The sequence below is a fragment of the Rhipicephalus microplus genome, chromosome 5, assembly GCF_043290135.1.
Source record: "Rhipicephalus microplus isolate Deutch F79 chromosome 5, USDA_Rmic, whole genome shotgun sequence".
Taxonomy (NCBI): domain Eukaryota; kingdom Metazoa; phylum Arthropoda; class Arachnida; order Ixodida; family Ixodidae; genus Rhipicephalus; species Rhipicephalus microplus.
The window spans coordinates 179,572,862-179,593,631 of record NC_134704.1 but is presented as its reverse complement, the minus strand read 5'-3'; the positions used below and the strand labels follow the sequence as shown (position 1 = coordinate 179,593,631).

General features: G+C 43.4%; 1 protein-coding gene across 1 annotated transcript in view; it reads right to left on the bottom strand.

Annotated features, from left to right (window-relative positions):
* Galphai (G protein alpha i subunit) overlaps positions 1-20,020 on the bottom strand; it is a 55,401-nt gene extending 35,381 nt beyond the window's left edge. The window contains exons 1-3 of the mRNA XM_037424877.2: positions 19,681-20,020; positions 14,660-14,702; positions 4,371-4,512 (exon numbers count right to left, since the gene is read on the bottom strand). Coding sequence (XP_037280774.1) covers positions 4,371-4,512; positions 14,660-14,702; positions 19,681-19,801 — 306 coding nt within the window. The 5' untranslated portion in view covers positions 19,802-20,020. The remainder of the gene's footprint in view (positions 1-4,370; positions 4,513-14,659; positions 14,703-19,680) is intronic.
* Between the last annotated feature and the right edge of the window lie 750 nt (positions 20,021-20,770).

Here is a 20,770-nt window from a genome sequence, read left to right as displayed (position 1 = left end):
CCAGAGAGCCCACGACCTGGTCGTCGAGTTCCATCTCCTGGTCCAGTCGTGGACGCGGCCCGCAGATGAGCCCCCTTAGGGGGACTTGTCTTCTCAGGACAAAATAACGCTCACTTCAGTCAGTCAGCGACCTTAGAAGCTCGCGGAGAACGTGGACAACACACTTGAAACTGTCAACACGACAAAGGCACAGAGTCGACGTGAACTGCAAGAACGCATGGTTATCAAGAGGCCGTAGTGGCTCACAGTTAGTTTTGGTTCCATCTTGTGTTACATTATTTTGAGTGTGTGTTTTCTCTTTATGTTGAATGTATAAAGTGTGTTTGTCTTGCTGCTCTCGTGTCAGTTGCAAGCACTCCCAAGATAATTGCGACAACATTTGAAGTGCAAATACATACGCTAGGGGAAGTGAAAAAAAAAAAAACGGTAGCGAGGAGAAGGACTTTCTTGGCACATGTGCACAACTGTGCTTTGTCATAGAAAACTGCAAAGATAGATCATCTATGTTTGTTAGTGCAATATATCAGGAGCTGATACATGCTTCACCTAAAACATGAATGGCAAAGGCTTTATATACAGTTGACGTCCCATTTCTTCGACCTTCGACCCTCAAGGGACCACAAAAATGTCCGGAAAATTGGGCAGACCACTCAAACGAATGCACGTGAAAACACGCCTTCTTTACAGGTATTTATAGCGGACGGAGAGGGTCATGGCCGGAGCGCAAAATGTTTGTTGTAATCAAGCCAAGGCATCGTTTAGGTAATTCGAAAAAGAGTCGTTCATTAAAAAATAAAAAAAAATATTTGTGGCTGACGCTACCTTAATGGTCAACACTTTGGGCCAAAAAGTTGCTTACTTGCTTTTGCACGGCGTTTCGCTTGTCCATGATGATGTCTTCCTCAATTTCAGCTAATGTCATGCTGTCACAGTACATCGATGACAGTGTCATCAGTGCTCGCATCCACTTCGAGCTCGTTGGCCACGTAAGCACTGCCTCCTTGATCTCTCAGTCGGAGTTCTCGAAATCCTCCGTCACTTGAATGACAACATTGGTCAATTCCGCCCACAGATTGAGATCTTTGTTAGCATCGGCGAAGCCTCTAAAGGTTAGCCCAGCTGAAATCAGAACGCCGGCAACATGCAGATTGTCGAAGGCAAGATCTGCGGACGGAAGTTCATCACACACACTGTCCATTCCAGGCGAGATGGCTGTCTCAGCGAATTCGCTTGACGAAAAGCACAGCGCCAAACAGCTACAATCTCAGTGGCTGCTGAAGTTCGGAATGTCAACGCCAAAGGTAGCGTGCAGCAGCCACTACTGCGCAGCTGACAGAAAGATATGTGAACGAACATAGGGAAGATTGACCACAGATTTGACTAAGCTACGGCAGGAAACAAATTGGCGGGTGCTAGACTGCTTCGATTGCGGTTCTGAGGGTGCAGCATCCGCGACCATTCCCTAGCACGTGCATGCGATGCGAGTATGGTGGATTTGAGGGTATGAAAACAACCAAAATGGTGGCGTTAACGGTGACTGAGTATGCGGTTAGCACTAAAAAGCCCGAAAAATCAAATGGGGAAGGCTATAAGCATCCGAAATTTTGAACTTTTCAATACATTGACTAAATTGGAAACTTGACGGTGCCGGAAATGAGTCCGGGTAATCAGGCATGTCCGAAATTTTGGGCGTCCGGCAAATCGGGCATTGATTGTATTTAGCGGCCGTGATTATCAGGGTACCAACGCAACATGTGCATCTGGTGAAATTTTCAGAAGCATCCACACTCAGCACAATGGATTGCCAGATTGCTACCTGTTTTTGTTTCGATGTTGCTGGAGTGTTCACGCAGGCAATCATTCACACAGCGGCTAGCCTGTCCAATGTAGGTGCTACTGCAGGATGTGGAAACCTCGTAGATAACACCCATATTGCATAGGACAAAGGCGGTGACACGAATCTTTTTGCACATATGACTAGCAGTGTTTGACTGACTGCTAAACAGTGAAGTCAGTGCGCTCGCTAGACAAGAGAGAAGAAGTGCTAAGGTCATGCACATCCCTGCCACCTTGTTCATACTGGAAAAATGCTAAAACTTTTGCAACAGTCAATGCATGGGGCAATAAACTTTTTAAGGAAACCATTCGACGACTACCTGGAAGAATGTTGCAGGGCCCCTTTCAATCTTTGACAGTCAAAAATGTACATGCGCGTCATTGCATGTAGATTTAAAATGCACAACTTTCCCAAATATTTTTCTTGCTTGGCATGTGCTGCCACACTGCACACTACATGATTACATGAATTTTTTTTTCATGCACTGATGTCTCCACTTTTTTTTTTAATTTTCTTTCCAAAGCAGCCCGCTGGCTTTCGCCTGTGCATCCAAGCGCACATGCTTAGTATGGCTGGTTTTGGTTTGGTCTCTTAAGTGGTTATCGCTTTTCAGAACACCTATACTGATGGCTGCCTGGTTTCTAATCTCTCAAAAGCTGACCACTTGTTACTCTTTCCTTAATTGCTCCTCGAGGTGTGCTTACACCTGCTTCCATGCAGCCCTAAATTACAAAATAGGCCACTGTGGTTGCATTTCCTATTTTTAGTACACTGAAAAACTACTTCATCACATTGGAGATAAATAGCTCTCATTCGTTTTGCTTTTCGGACAGGCGCACAACCAGACATTCTTTCTGAGCACTTACTCGTGCACTTAACTTGTGCTATGAGAGTGTGTGACAGTTGCTGTGCTGCTGGTGAGTTAAGCAGCGAATCCTTCGATGTGGACAACCACCGAACAGCCGAATAAGAATCTGATTCATTGGATGCAAGTTCAGGTGAGGATGAAGAAGCGACATCCCAAAAGTGTGTGCGGAAAGATGATGCTGACTGGATTCAAGGTGATTATACCCCGTCAGTGTTTCCATTTGACACTACTCGTTCAGAACAAGTTTCTAGCTCTGTGTTGTTGCAAGACTTAAAAAATGTCGAGTACTTTTCAGGACTTCTCCGTCTTTTTTTTTAAAAAGGATTTTGCCTGTAGTTACTTAGGAATGAAGCTTGTGCCTGTAACAACACATTTTTTTTGTCACTTTATGGTCACACAAAAATTTCTTTGACATTTTTTTCCCATAAGTAGATTCACATAAAGGATTTATTCCAGCAATATAAGGAACATTTACGAGACATATTTCACACAAAAAAAAAAATCGGCCATCTAAGGGATAAAGATAAGTACATGTATATTTTTGCATTCAGATTCTGCTCCCACCAGCAGTTATCCACGAGTAAAATCCCCCCCTTAGCAGCAATGAACCAATATATCTGGAAAGTACTCCACAACTCAAGAGTAGAGAAGCCTACAAACCTAATTGACCACACAATAGGTAAAGGCTGTGTGTGCCCTCCGCTAGTAAAAGCTGTGTGCCCTCCGCTAGTAGTCGCTATATATAGTCACGTTGCGATTGAGGGTTTCACGCGTGGCGGTTGCAGAAAATGGTAGTTCCATTTTCAATCCAAATGCACTGGCTGCGTATGTGCCTTCAAAACCAAGTAGCTTTTTTGCTATCTATGATTGCATCTGCTGCGGCTTTGTCTGCAGCGTTTGTGGAAAGCAGCGTCGCTTTGACTAGTCGAGCGATGGACGTGCACGCACTTTTGGAGTTCTGTCAGTTCCGTTGTGGCTATAATCATGTCTAGAAGTACCGCAGTTTTGCCCACAAACGATAACTACAGCTGAGACAATGCATGTGCTGGCCGCGCGCGTCCTTACGAAGCTTTGAGCATAATGATGTCAGCCTTGGTTCGACGGTTTCGGTACTAAAGTTCATACGACCAGCTGCGATGAGAAAAAGTATTCGAAATATATAAATTTCGGCCCAATGAACGTCGTGGAATTTGACTGGGGAATTTCACCAATTTGTATCACCCGGTTTCGCATCATTCCAATTCTACTGTACATTTACACTAATGCCTCCTAAATTCCTTTAAATAAAATTCAACAGGTTTGCAGAAAGCCTTGATCTGATTGGGCTGCATTTTGATTTCCGGGAGACTTATAAGGTATGTCTTCACCTGGTACTGCGCAACCTCTGGAATCAGTCCAGCATTTTCCCAACTGTGATGGCATCCATTATGAAAAATATTGACGGCCATCAGCCTCGTCTTGAAGCTGAATGGGCATGCTCTGATTGTCCAAACTGCTTCACAAACAATACCGATCTGGCCAAGCCTCTTCAAGTGTGGACTGGATGTGAACGGACACATCTCAACACATGGAAATGCGCAGGTGAGACAGAGCACGCATAATGAGTTTAGTAGAACTCAAGCCAAACGAGAACATGTGACTGCAGCGATTGATGATCCAACTTACAGCTCGACTGGGGTCCTTGAAGTCAATCTTGAGCTGCCCCATGGCACGGATGATGGCCAGCAGGCTCTGGATGGTGTTGCTGTGCACCACGGGCCGGTAGAGCTTGCATTCGTCTGCCGTGTACCCAGACTCGTGGATTATCCTAAAACACCGCACTTGCTGTCACTCTCTCAGAGATGTCTGTACATCAATACACTGAGGTAGAATGCGGCTCTAGGCACACCACAAAAAGTAGGTGCACTATCCTTAAGTGTGTTGCCAAAACGCATGAATGAACACTGTCGACACATGAACTTCTCAACATCTGCGACTATTTTCGTGTTAGAAGTGGCCTAAAATTATTACTAATTGTTGCGATTTTACGTCCCGAAGCAACATGCAAGCAAGAGACACCACAGTAAGAAGCTCTGAACATTTTACCGTGCACGTAAATCTAAGCATTTCACCTCCATCAAAATATGATCGCTGCAGCCAGGATACGATGCCACAAAATCAGCCCAACACTGTGGGAAATGCCTTGTTACACCAACCGCAATTACAGCATACAGACTCGTAAAGGAAGGTTAAAGACATTATGCACTTCATGACTACCAATTTTAAAAAAATGCTAATTCACTAGTTGAACTTCAGCAACATCTCTGCAATACAAAAGTAAGGAAGACCAGCGGAATACGTTGATAATCATTCAATAATGCACTTGCAACAATAACAAGAGCCACATAAGGGTGAAACCAGGTGAGCATGAACATGTTGTCCAGGTAGAAATAATATATTTTGAATTATCTTACTTTAGTGACAAGTTTTAGACTCACAAGAAGCATTTTAAAGTTAAGTATGGTGAATACAATTTTTTTCCCTGAAAAAAAGAAAGAAATGCAGGTTTCTGCTCTCACAAACACACATTTGGACATTTCATACCTTTTCAACACTCAGTGTACTTTGCGAAAAAAAAAAAGCCATGCAATTGCCTTGAATATTTTATGCCTATCAAGAACAAGTGAAACTTCATGTGTATTTTACTGCTATTCTCTATGCAAGCAATACTGATGAAGAAAAAAGGTCCAACATTGACATCTAAGAGGTCATTCCTGTCAACAAGGTAAGCTGAATATAATAGAACTGTTTTCACTGCCTAGTAAGGCACTATTTTACTTTTACGTATTGTCGAAACATACTAGTTTATTCAAGTAGTTTACTATAAGCATCAAAACAACTGTTCACAAAACACGTCATAATTTTATTATAAAAAAGCATATTAACAAGCGAAATCAATAAGATGCCTCACTACAGCCACTGCAAAGGAATACTGAGGCAATGAAATGAAGCTTCTGCACATTCCGATGGTGAAACTATGAAACCAGTGAATATGCAAGTACACCTAAACTGTGTGCTGCATGGCAGTCATGTGGCCATCACGCTTATGGACCATTGTGGTGGTACTAAACGGAAGGCCCTCTTGCTTATTTTGCAAGCCATCTTGAGATAAAAAGGAAGTTGGCTCACCAAGCAATTTGGGGAGGGGGCTAACAGGATATTGCCACTTGTTTTGAAACACCAGAGTGTGAGAAGAAGCCATGCTAACTTGCTGAGAAAATTGACTAATGAGATAATTTTTATTTTCAACAAATGTCTGATTTGAAAGAAAAAGTTGGCTGCGCACAAAACTACACAAGGACACCGAAAACATGGATTCGCATTTGAGTAGCTCACTGAACTTTTGGAGCTTATCGCACTTAAAAGTGGTACTGCCGCCTACTTCATAAAGTCTAATGAGTGCTCTGTGAAAAAAACTGCTTCAAAAAGTTTTGTTTATCAATATCTGCCACTGCCCCAGATGCCTTACGCTTTAGAAAGCACACATGCGATTTCACAAAAGAGACAGTACAGTGGCTGTGAATATAGCTATGACGATTCAGACTTATTGTTTGATTTACTCGAAGAAGTCTAGCTACCGCTATGAGTGCCGTGTTGCTTCACGCGATTTGGAGATTTTGGGAACATGGGACAGAAGTGATTAAATACACTATGGAGCTGATCCGTGATCAGGCACAATTCAAATTTACAGCAAGTTTGGAGCAGTGAAAAGCCCATTTCAATATATTTAAAGGGCATGTCATAAATAATATACTACTGTGATACCTTAACTAGACTTTATAAAGCTGACACTAAACTTTGTATGCCATTCGACGTTAATATACAAGCACTACATGAAAGACTATTACTAAGAAATACGCTGTGAAAATCAAGTGTGAGTTTATATACAAGTAAAGTACAAAACATCTTTTCCAGCAAGTGCTCACTCAACATACTGATGACTGCCAGCAATCTCACGGCCATTTGTGACTGTTGACTTGTGAAATACAGATGTTCATGAGAACTAGCGTCAATGAAATGATTAAAGTTGTATAAAGGCAAGCCACGACAAACCACTATGTTATGCTAGTATAGTGTTATAACAAAACTATACACCTAGTAGACAAAGTTCTTAAAAAGAATACGAGCTGAAGTGTCACAACATTAACAAACTATGAGTTAAACACAAACTTAAATGATACAGTCCCAGCAAATCATTCTATCCCTTAAATTTTTTTTTAAACAGCTACGCACAGAAAGATACAAAACACACACACATAAAAGATGCAAGCACAAGCATAGCATCTTTTATGTGTGTCCATTCTGTATCCTACTGTGCACTGTTTCTTCAAAAATCACGGTTCACCAACAGGCCTACGAGTACATATATTAAGCACATCCCCTAAGGGTATGGGCACTTGCTTGCCCTTCTAGAATAAGCCGAAATATTAGCATGTAGTTCCAACAGGAAGACTGCCAAGAATATAAAACATCGACAAAAACAGATCAAAATCTGCCAAGACGTCAACCAGACTCATTTTTTACCCAGACTGCGTTGCTTGATAAAAAAATTCAGTGCGCCAAAACGAAAAAAAGTGTGCAACTGCACGACAAATACCTTTCATACAAATTTGGAGCTCCGCACATGCAAGTGGATAGCCAGACCATATTCTGCGCCACAAAGGTCTACTCGCATGCGCTCACACACATGCGTGCACACACACACACACACACACACACACACACACACACACACACACACACACACACACACACACACACATATATTGCCGCGTTCCCTCCTCAAGTTGTGTTTTCACCCCGTTGCATTGTACCTATTTCTCAGCGCAAACCACGCCTGCAGTGTTCGAGAAGCTTTGGGATCGTATTAGATCATTTCGTCAATATTGTGCCTACTACGCGAACATTACAGATTATTCTGGAGTCTACGTGGCCCCTAGCGATAATGCTAGAATATTCGACAACACGTGTACAAATGCCGAACCTCTTGTCCCCTCACTACGCCTCATTGCTTGTCATTTGATCGACAGCAGACGCTTTGTTCGCCACTATCAGTGCCAGTGCATTGCTGTAATCTGTCTTTGCTTTTACCTGGCCCCAAGTTTGGCTGAATAAACAATTTATTTGCAACTTTAATTGCAACATCCAGTCTTATCCATACCTGCACGTCACAACCTTTATACTAGTTCTGCAATAAAATTCTGCTCACTGCTCAAAAGCAATCAAGAAGGAACAAAACTTCAGAACATTTTAGCTGACGCCTTTGCCACAATAAACAAGTTCCAAGACAGTCTGAGAATAAAGCAACTCTCGTACCTTAAACTGACCTATAACTGCCCAGAACATAAAATGAGATTACTTCCCTGATGGAGAGATTGTCCACCAACCTCGTTTTCGTGAGAAGTTAATTTATTTTTATTTCTTTTATTTATTCAATGAAAGTTGCAAAAAATTACCTGTGGCTTTTGACACAAAAACTTTGATGGCCCAATGCACCCCGCCACATGGCAGTTGGTTATTATACAAGGTCGACGATTGTTTTGTTAGCATTCAAATATTGTTTGTTTTATATATTAAAAGATATTACTGTGTAAAATTGTACACACAGTCCTGTATTAGTAGTGTGCATTAACGTGGCACTACCTTCATATGATGTAATGATACTAGCTCGCCAGTTCACCTCGAAAAAACCTTCAGCGTGCTCTTGCAACCATGCACACAGTCTCCAGGATGAGAAAATTTTGGAGTGATAATGTTTCGCTATTTATACTTCGTCTCGGAAATGACACGCACTGCTACTCGACACGGCCACAAATATGAATAAAGGATTTTCGATGACTTGGGCTGGCTCATGTATCAAGAGAGTAAAGATGCCAGGACAAGCAACCCCTGACCCAAGCACGGGCAACCTTGGATGCTGACGCACATGACATGGTACAAATACAAAGGAAGTGTATGATGACCAGCATCTCAATGTAACGGCTTGTTATATTAAAAAGTAGTTGAAAAGCTCGAAATAGAGACGGTTAAGCATAATTACAGGTTCTCCAGCAAAAGAAGAATGACGACACTTTTCACAAATCGCGAGAAAAGCTGGGGGCATCACTACCAACTGTCAACGTTGTTAAAAGAAAGGTACATCCATGTTTACATTTAGACTTTTTGAGATAGAAAAATGCTGCTTGTAAAATAGCAAGGCACTTTTCAGATGAACTACTGCAGCTTCACACACTACTAATGGTAAGCTTTTTGTCGGGCCACAATAAATGGGTTGAGAAAAATCTTAACGGACCCTTTAAGGCCACCCATATCTTTCCAGCCTTCTACCAGCCCATGTACGACACCACAGGCTGAACCCAAATGCCTCAGTAGACCACGTTCGCACTTCCTTAGAGCAACAAGGCTCTTCTGAAGAACAAGAATTCTATGAATCCCCTGCATGCCACCACTATCTCACGTGTAGCTTACAGAAACAGTCACTGACCTTCCTCATCTCGGCTGTTAAGTGAAAAATATTTTTCACATCATTGCATGAGCAAACCGCGCTTGCACAGGCTATTTGCAGTAAGTGACTAGTTGCCATTAGCTGTTCAACCTGCATAGTATAAAAGTTACAATAGCAAGAAAGTTATAATTTTGAAAAAGGCCCATTCTCTGTCCCGGCAGCCACAGAGCAATAGCGACAAAACGTCACAACACTGTACTACCGGCGTCAAATGAAACCTGAACCACAGCAAGCATTGGCCATGGTACAATGTGTACCGTCCAGTTATTACAATGGACGGTGCACATATGTACGGTGCTGCCAAACCACGCCTTTCAATGGTGTTGACTGGAAGGCGAGCACCATACTACTGCGAATGCTTGCTGCTACTACTGTGAATGCTTGAGTTTCACGCCAATAGTACATACAAATACACAAAAAAAGAGACAGTCAAAGTTATACTGGCATGTTCAATATTAAGACAGTGCTTTTTGAAGTGTAAAACTGTTCAATTTAACCTTTTTTACTAGATGGTCTGGTGTTTCACATATCAATGCCAGTTTTCACAACAAGGCAAGGAATGAGGCAAAACATGATGTGTGTAAACATGCACCTACATCCTGGGCAGTGCTGTATTCCGGTCCTTTCCCTTCTCAATTTTTATTTTTTGCCACACCCCAACACAGTGGTCAGTGGTAAATGAGTATTGTGGCCATGTCATCACAATATATGTGCACCATCAGTGCACAATGAATAGAAAGAAGCTCTACAACATAAAAAGAGGTTTTCTTTGCGAGTATCTGCACTAAGCACACTGACAAACTTGTCGCAAGTGGAAAAACAACATCTAGCCAGTAAACATCTATAGAGCATAATGTCGGCACCCAAGGCGCATTGCTCAGAGGAACACAGTTGTCAATTGCACGGCATTAGACTGTCTTACAAACCTTTAGGCACACTTGCAATACAGAAGGCAGAAACATGTTTCTTGTAGCAAGACAAAACTGTAGGGTGGTCATGCGGGAGCTCCAGCAGTAATACACCACAGCCTCACCGAGAAAGGCAAGCAGTAAATATGGCAGCCGCACCTACCATATTTACTCAAGTTTAATATGACATTTTGTCCACATTTTTGCTCCCTGAAATCCACTCTGGCGTTACAATTGACAGAGAAATTCAAGTGGCCTAAAAAGTACCATAATGCACCGAATTCTAGACGACCAGGGTTTCGGACATACTGCAACTTATTTTGGCAACATGTTCAAGCTGAGTGTCATTTTAATCCACTACAAGCCAGTAAAAGCCCTTTCACATGCCATAAATTTAGCGATTTTCAGTCTGCGAATTGGTTCTCAGCGAAAAAAAGGGCAATTTGCACCTGCGGCAGCGTACCACGGCAAGCTATCAACATGTTGAAAATTTTTCACTGCGATCACAGAGGCAGAGCGATTTTCGGTCGAGACAGTAGGGCCAGGCCGACCAAGCCGTTGAAATTGTATCGTCGTGTTTCGTTTTGGTAATGGCCCCTGGTTCGCATTTTAAAATAGAGATAGATTAAAAACTGTTTTTAAATGATGAAACACAAGTGCTCTCCGTTACTGTTCATGAAAACATAATATTATTATAATGCAGATATTGTTACATTATATTCGAAACATTGTACAGTGTCTGCCACAAAGAACGATAGCAAGAACCGTTGCTCATCACTCCAGTCACAGAGCGAAAATCACAGACCGTTTGTAGTCCATGTGAAACGAAACCGCCATTAGCGGAAGTTCCGAACAGAGTGATTGAAGCTAACAGACCGATTTTTTTTCACTGCAATCGCGGCATGTGAAACAGCCTTAGCAGTTCTTTTAGGGGCTAAGCTCCTTAGGGCGTGGGCTGTGCGTCCCCTGTAGCCTGTATGTAGCCACCTCTAGTTTAGTTCTTGCAGTGTTCACTAGATGGCGATACCGTCCCCTGTATGTAGCCACCTCTAGTTTAGTTCTTGCAGTGTTCACTAGATGGCGGTACCGTCTCCTGTATGTAGCCACCTCTCGTTTAGTTCTTGTAGTGTTTACTAGATGATGGTACTTGTAGCTGATGATGAAAAGATGCAAGATGTTATAAACTAGAAAGCGGTACTTGTAGTTGATGAAAGACGCGAGATCTTATAAAATAGGAATGATGTCACATATGGCGCGTGTCATTGGTTGAAGGCAATCGTTCGATTTAGTGCGGCGACGTACGCTAGGGAGAGCGATGTAATAAAATCGAGTGGGCAAAATGTACAGAGGATTCATGGTTTACCAGGTTTACTTCCGGAGCTTTGCCCACTCATCATCATTCACTTCGTGGATATGGCGGAATTTTTTTGTTTCCATTCTAAGATGGTGTGCCCTTCGCTCTTTCGCTAGTATCATAGCGGGTGGCAGTCTCTTCAATTGGAGCAGCATGCTGCTGATTTCATCACAAAACAGTGCAACTGCCGTAAGGGGTGGAACAGAGTACATGGGCTTGAAGCAGTCCTGGGAGCAGGCAAAAGTTCTTTTTATAGCAGGCTTGGAGCAGCCAGAAGGGTATTTTCAAAGAGGGCAACACTTTTCGCACAGTCTCTTCACAATGAGAGTGCAGCACGTGGAAATGTATGAGAGTTTAAATAAGTAAGAACACTCAGAGCAGACTTGGCCCCATTTAAAGCACTTGTGAAGCTGCATTTGTTCAATGCCGCCTTTTTCAAACACTCAGCTAAGTTGTACAATAGCCTCATTATTGTGATAGAAATTAAATGGACACTTCTGACGGGTTCTTGCCGTTGCCGTCATGTCCTGTATAATTTTCAGATTTATAACATACCCCCATGCATCGTATGTTTTATCCGCGGGTAGAACTGCGCGAGCGGGGATGACGGACATGGTTGGAGCAGAGATCGTACGATCCGGCCTACCTCCGCCGCTTGAAGGGCGCATGCGTTAACATCGGATACCCCCGCCCCGGAGACCTGCAGTTGAAGTAGAAAGGAGGCGCTCCGCCACCTTGAAAGAGTATGAAAAATGTCACAGTTTCACCGTAAGGGAGAAGCAATGAATGTGATAGCAACAAAATGGAATGTCACGCGAAGAATGGCAAGCAGGTCGAACCGTGCAGTGCGCTGCTCCTGCACAAATGATACACAAAACGTATTGATAAATACGGATGTGCGCAAAATAACAAATGTCAGTTATTACTTCGCTGTGTCTGAAAAGCGTTCTTTTTGCAAACAGTCACTGTGCAGCAAGCGAAGTGACCTTTATGCATAAGTTGCATAACTACTACTCGGTTTCTAACTACAAAGCTATTGTCCTGGTAAAAGACCAAGGCATAGGATTCTACTCCACAGTGAGATAAGCGTGCGAACGCACAAGTGTCTACCCCTCACCCCGCTTCCTCCTGGTGGGGCAAAGTACACATGGGAAATTAGCGCGCGCCCCTGCGTCACGACAATCAGAATCCCGAGCATGCCCTTTTCGCCATCTTGCCAGTGACACTGAAAACATGCCATTTCCCTCAAGATCAGCACCACCAACATGCACGTAAATGCATGGGAGACCTCGCATGCATGCACCCCTCATGTAAAACACCTTTATTTGGGCCTTTGAGGTATTGTAAATAAATAATTTATACGTGTTGCACTTTCATCGCAGCGAGACTGACAAAATAGTTGCCCTCCTTGAAGTGGCCACATTATCGAACGCCAGCGTTTTGCAAAGTTGCGCGAGATGGGATCGAAATGAGTTAGCTGCCAGCCTCACTTTGCGCACCACTTCAATTTGCTGCTATCGAATTCATTGCTTCACCTTTGCGTTGCAACAGTGACTTTTTCAGTTATGTACAGTCGCCGACGTTCCTTCTTTTTTTTTTTTACCTGAATGCAGAAGTGTCAGTCGCTGGTTTGATAGTGGCGAAGTACAGTGGCAAAATGAACAAGAATATGCACATACACTCAATGAGCACTCATGTGCACTTGTTTTAAGGTGTTCCCAAAAACTGGCACTACCCTTCAAAGGAAAAAATTGTACAACTAAAGAATAAGACACCACAAACAAAGGAACACTTAAGCAGGTCGAGACACCACCCCCTTTTCTCGAGCACTGTTACTACCATCATATATTTCTCTTCCATACGCTGCCATAATGTTATAAAAAAAGAGTTTCACCGGAATAAAAAAGCAATAAATACGATAGCGAAAAACTGTAAGGATGGCAACCAGCTCTTCTAGATCCGATATCGCGAAACTCTACAAAACGCAGGTGTAAGAGAATACAGTCGTGCCAGGAAGAGATGCTATTCTCTCAGTCACTTCGCTTTGAGAGAGAAGCACCCAGAAGCGTCCACGAGCTACTTGCACTGATGTCTTCCGTGATCCTGCACGCATACCGATCACAACCACACCTTTAGGATCAAAGATCAAGGCAGCCCCTGAAGCTATCACAGCATTTACGAAACCGAAACTATAACCCTTTCGATGAAACCAAAAAGACCATGTTTAGCCACGTTTCCTGGCACGGTGCTTGGTGGCTTTCGAACTTTGGCTAAATTCTGTAGCTGCAGCGCAGTACAGCGCTAATATAATAGGCAAGTTTGGTGCAACAGTGGTGGTTTGATGCAGGATGGCGCAGGTAAGCAAGTTTGGTGCACAATGGTGCCGCTGTTCCACCCCTGTGCCTTATAGCTGTCACTGTTGAACCGATAAAGCTGAAAGTAAGCTAATGCACCTCATGAACGAAGTTGAATGCATCATCTGAGTTGGTGTGAAATATCTCGCTTTGAGACAGTCTTTAAAAATTACGGCTATATGATGTCTCCGCTTGCGTCCCATTACATTGATTGGCAGTCTTCATTTTTTTCGTTGGTTAAACGAAGCGTTGCCCCCCCCCCCCCCCCCCACACACACATTGCTTACTGATATTATTCTTCCCGAACGCAATGAAAAAGCCACCCATGTTTGTTTACAATCATAGTCTCGTCAGAACAGTGTAAGTACGGTATGTTTACTCCTAAATTTTTTTTTTCAAGTAACCAGCTAACAAGACGGGAGTCTTCACACAAAAAACTTGATCTGAAACTATGTTTGCTGAAGACAGAAGAGAGACGTTAGTCAGCAGGTGGCATATACACTTTCAATCTGCAGTTGTAAGGAAGCCAAGCGTTTGGCTCACAATCACTGAGGGTAACACATCTGCTTGTGCTCCAGAAGCAGAAGCAATTTTTTTTTTTGCACGGAGGTTACCACTTTCAACAAAGTGGGGTTTGTGTTTAACAATATCTATAGTGGCTACAGAAAAGGTCTGATCCCCCACTTACATTCTTGGTAAGCACGATCCAATAAATCATTTTTCTCATTAGTGCCCCATTAGTGCTATTGGTAAAGATGCGACGCACACAAAAAAAAATAGAAAGAGAATCTCACTTCATCTGTTTAACGATGGTGCTCTTTCCAGACTCCCCAGCACCTGCAAAGCAAAGAGACAAAACTGAGCAACCCCACCTGCTGTACAATACAAGTGGAGCAGCACCAAACACATAATGCCAAATCTTGTCGAAGTTTGCAAGAACGGAACACTCGCGTCATGGAAATATTTACGCCCAAGATCGCACAGTTACTGATGAGCCAAACCTTGGAATAGTTTGTTGGCTTGAGTATGCCAGCCTTCACTTGAAATGTATACTGCTTTTTTTTTTCCAGTCTGGGTATGTTTAGCACTACTGCAACATAGTGGACTTTTCTGTAAACACCTAGCTTTCTAGTCTGACTGCAGTTGTCCTGTTTTTAAGCAACTAAGTAGTAGTTATGCAACTTAGAACATTTTATGCAGCAATTTTGCACACAAGTTGACCACTTCAGGAACACAAACAAAACCAAATTTTCCTACAAGCAGTCACTATTCTTGTGCACACATCCTGTTTACCCTGTCACTTCTTTCTAGCCAAATTTCAGCTATAGAACACTGGGAACAATGTATGGTTGGTGCTTTGGCTAGATGGCCATATTTAAGAAAACAAGAGGACAAACAGTGAACAGGTGTGGTTAATAGGTAGAAATGCCAGCTAGCTCTTGCGGCAGATAAACCTCTTGCAGCAGATAAACACTAAATTCTCAGACAAACATAACCAATCAATCATGCAGTTTCTGTGAAGTTTCTAGAGAGACTGAGATGTGTGGTGAAGTACAGCTTAATGCCTCACAGACTGAAATGCAGTGGCATCAAAAATGAGCGCAGACATACACTGAATCAAACATTTTTGGCCCTTCTATGACATTGCTGCCTTGTGCACTCCCTCACATACAAGGAAACCAAAAGGACCAAGCCACATTGGCAGAGGCACAGAGAGCTCAATAGTGGAACAGACACATGGCCTTAGTCAGATATCCCATCACGTGAACAACCAAGGGACACGTGTCCTGTAGCCTAGCAGATTGACGAGAGTCATGACATAGTTCATTCCCTTCAGACAAACTCTAAAAGGCAGTTTCATAAGCTCTAAACTACAAGTGCCGTCTTATAACCCTCTGTACAGATGCTCTGCATAGTCCTTGTAAGTGCAAATGCACTTACTTCTGCTTTATTCTTTTGATTAGGTAAGCATGCGCGTCGTGAATTATAACGAAAAAGGAAGGTAACACGAAAATATGACTTGACAGATAAAATATAGAGAACTTACGTACAACTTATGTGGCAGTACTACAACGATACATCGACTTACGCACATCGCACATGGCCACATCGACATCTGCATGCTGCTAATTTTATGTACTAAATAAACTACAACTTACATACATGGCAGTCTGAAAAATGCAGGGGCCATTAAAATGATTCCCTGATACGACATTACTAACAGAGACCTCTGTCGAGAACAAAACCACCCTCTGCTATACCAGCATTCGGTGAAAAGATGTCTGTCATCTCTAAAAACGAAATTCACTGAAGCACTCAGTATAGACTTGAAAAACATTAGCAAATTCTGGTTGTAACCTGTCATTACTATGGTCGTGTTTCTTAGGTTTTCACTTTTGTTTATTTTGCCCCATTCGCATGCTCTTCAACGCATGCAATCTAGATTAGCAGTTCCAACACTATATTTGAACGAACTATTTATGAAAAGCTGGCTCCCTCCTTTTTTCTTTTCCCTTTTGGCTCACATTCTAATAACACTTCAGTGATAAGTTTTGTTATAGATATTTCATTAACAATTGTACAGCTATTGTCAATGCATAACATCTCAAGACACTTTGGACACCCTAAACATGTCTAGATGCAAGGCAATTCATGTGAAGCACTTTCATCAAAAGGCTGCACAAATTATGGTCTTCTTAATTAGTATTGAAAGTATGCCTACAACATGACAAACAAGTTGTTAGAGCCTTTTTCACAAAAGTCAAACACGCAACAGAAGGAAAGGATCACATCCAATTATTTGTTGCAGCTCTCACTGATGAAACTGGCTATCGCATTATTGTTATACATATCAATAATGCACACAATTTTAATGCACAAAACTCGTCCCAGCCCTCCTATTGTTCCCATTGATAGATTGATATGGGTGGTTCAACGTCTCAAAACCACCATAGGATTATGAGAGATGCCGTAATGGAAGGCTGCGGATATTTCAACCACCTGGGGTTCTTTAACATGAGCCAAACCTGAGTACACGGGCCCACAGCATTTTCGGCCCCATCGATGATGGAGCTGCTGCAGCTGGGATTCGATCATAACTGTTCCCATGGCCGCATTTCATAATGAAGCGGTAAATGAACATTTTGGAGTAGTTACCAATCAAAAATTTCTGATTGCAAATAATGAAGCCAAGAGCAGTTATGCCACGTTCAAAAAAATCAATATATGTGTACAAGAATGCATGTTAGGAGAGCTTATCACTGTTCCTCATCCATCTGTGGGTAGCATTTAACATTATTTAGTTTTGTGACCTCGGGCCACTTAATGCTCCCCTGTATTCTTGTGTTCTGTCCATTTCTACACTTAAATCTATACCATAATAAACCAATGTATCGAAAAAAGCATTTTATTCAACTTCCTTTTTATAATTCAATGACATTCCCTAATGCTTTAATTTTAGTACTAGAAGCACAAGCAGAGTTTATTTTCATCTGTTCTTTTCACTAGTGAAAAGAATTCTGGTGACATTTGTGCTTTGAGTACAAGGTAGGCACCTGGAGCCTACCTTGTACTCAAAACCTCGAGTGTTCACAGTTTTCTTTCTCACTGAAAGACAGCAGAAATGCTCAGTGCAAATCATGTAGCTTTTGAGGAAACGTAGCAAATTTCAGCTCTTGCACAGTATGGTGCAGCTATTCCATCACTGGCACTGTGTGATCAAGAGAACAGTGTAGTTTTAGTTAAGCGTGCTTTCTTGGAGTTTGTGTGCCTGCAAGGTCAGACAGTCAAGTTCGGAAGCATCTCAAGTACTCTGCCCACACAGTCCTGCGAATGAAGTGCAGCGTGTGTGATGATTGCAGCAGGCACGACACACCTCAGAAGGGTTCTCCGCTACAAGACAAAAGTTCAGAAGGGTTTATTCGTAGCTGTCGTGGCTTTTTATGTAATACAGTATACCACAACCCTGGGGTGTACATACATTCGAACATTTTGGCCAGATTACTCTATGCAGACCAGCTTGCTCACGATGAGAGAGATAGCAGAGTTGGCTGCTAAATCGGCAATACAGAGCATTACGCAGGAGCACCCTAGGCAAGTGTTTACAGAAAAATTGAGATTTTCTTCAAATGCCACATAAGTTGACGGGCGCCTGTACAAATTTAAAGACCAGCACTTCAAAAAATAACAGCTACCCCAACGTAAGACACAAAACAGGAGTCGCCACAGAATTTATACCTATTCAAGTTGGACAACAAATTCTCATATCAAATTTAAGTTATGAAGTTCGAGCGAACCCCCACAAAGAGCTCTAACTTGAAAGAACCCCGAAATCACTGAAAAATTACTGCAAATGCATTTAGCCAGTGAACCCTTCAGATCCCTCGACAATTTGAGGAGCTTGTAATATAGGTGTAATTTGAGGTGCACAAGCTCTTCAGCTTTAGCAGACTGTCCCAATATACTTCACAAGTCGGGGGTTTGACACCCTGAACACTTTGAAGGTAAAGCCTTCAGAACTTTGCATTTATGATGAGAATCCCATACCCTGCACACGTGATTAGCTTAGCAAGGTTCAAATGTCCAAATACTCTACATGCATATTAGCAGAGCGTTTGAGCCCTGCCACACTGAGTCATACACTAAGTCATGGGTTTGAATCCTTTTCCCTATAAACTGACGTGTTTACCATGCATTATCTACAGAGCCACATGCATTCCTACGCAAACAGCATCAAGTTACAAAAGGTCAGCCAGATCTTCTGGGGAAGTATTTTCAGAATGCAAGAACATCAAAGAATCATTTCGCGGTCCCTTTGATGCGCTTCAAGCGTGAGAGCACTCCTAGAAATGTGCCTTCAGTGAAACTAAATGATGACTCGAAAAGAATGTCTTAGTTTATATTAAAATGCGAGACCATTCAATGCTAGCTAGTTGCAGAACGAAAGATGTGACTTCACGCAATCAACAGTACGCCTTTCAGTTCTTGAAATTGCTGCAAAACACGTTTCAGGCAACTCTGTATGTTCAGTCTATCTTTCCGGAAGTTACCCACCGCTAAGCTCGCTATGTCGCGTGAGTTAAAAACTGAGCTGGCAAAGTTTGCATGTAAAGGTTTCGGGGCCTTCTTTCTTGAGCAGAGAGACAGTGACACTGTTCGCTGCACATGATCGAAGTGTTGGCAGGGGGTCGAACGGCTCATCGTGCACTCGCAACCCCTGGCTACTTAAGCATGAACGGGTCCTTGGGAACGGCGAGGGAGAATGAACACGTCTGCTAAGGCTTCATCAACCGAATCGCGCAGAGGTGTTCAGCAATCGACACGCCGAGCTTCGCGCACGGGTCTTTTGAAATCGGCGGCGCGTCGAGGTGGCCGATGGATACCGCGACGGGACCGGCAAACGAATGCGTTAAGCCACCGGCACGGACGCCACCGAGACATTTATTGAAAGCACCGCACTCAAACATCCTGTGCCCGAAGCGAGCACACATCCGTTTTACGAACCGATGTCCGTGGAGCCGATGTGTCCCGACATCCCCGCCCATCGCGCGCGACAGGAAGTCGACAGAAAGTGCCCGTTTACATCACCGAAACGGCCTTGCCTATCAGTTTGGCGTTTATCGCTAACGTTAAACGATAAATTCGCTCGAAACTCCCGCCCGCAACCGGCCGGTCACTGCGGTGGGAGTGGTTGATTAGGGCTAAGCGCGAGATAGAGCTTCTGGTGGCGCATTGGACAGTTGAGTCAGAAAGTGAAGCGCTACCGACAAGAGACGCGCAGAGCGCGGAGAGTCGGCGCGAGCGCCGCTTCACTTACCCAGCAGTAGAAGCTTGACTTCCCTCGCTTGCCTTTCGCCATCGGCTCGAAGATCTCTGTCGATCTTTTTGGAACGCTCGGCAGCCTCCTTGTCGGCGGCGGTACTCACAGCACAACCCATGTCGACTGCCCGGCAGCTGCGGCTAGGCCTAACCGACGGTTTCACACCACTCCCACGGTCGTTTCCCTTTCTGGTATAACTTCGGCGCTTGAGGTGAATACGCAGTCGATTATCGCACGTCTGGAGACATCACAGCCAGCGCATTTAACTGTGCCGAGAAAGAGGCACGAGATGCGCAAACGGGCATCAAACTTCGGCGAATGAAGTTTTCAAACCTGTTGCCGGATGTCGAGGCGCGCACCGGAAGTACGCGCGTTTTTTTGATCTGTGCGCTGGATCGTCGATGAAAAGCTCCGGAGTGTGTTTTTTTTTTTTTTTTTATCGCGTTTTAATTCTTATCACCTCAGTAAGACTGAGTGTTGTTTTTATATTACGTGCTGTCCAGAGTAACAATCGAGGAGACACCGAAATCGAAACCAACGACAACCGGTGGAGCTTGCGGGAGCGTTGGTGTGAGCGAGAGAAAATATGGGCACCATTAGGTGGTGGTGAAAGTTCATTTCACACCGAGCTAAAGTCACTTTAACCGAGCGTTCCGACCGCCGAAAGCGCGCCGAATCTCATTCAGCGGCAGTGAGACCCGATCGCTCTTGTAACAATTTTTTTTTTCTTTTTTGCGGCGTCTGCCGCCGGATTGGTTTGCCGCGAACGGGAACAGAAGCTCAAGTTTGCGGAGCGACGACAACGTCGCGCCTGGCTCTGGCGGCGAGCTCCGGGGAATTTGAGGATAGGCGTGTCAGAGGGAGCAGGTGATTCAGTATGTTTAGAGTTACTGTATATTGTCACGTTATAATGAACAGCAACACGTAACTAGAGGTCGGCTGAACGTCAAGCTGGTCCGCTCACTGGCAAAACGAAGGCATCACCCCCTTTCGCGCGCTCTTCTTCGTCGTCTTTTTTGCACATAACGTCATTTTCGGCTGGAAAAGTGAGCAAACGCCATGTTTGTCAACATTTAGTCAGGCTGCG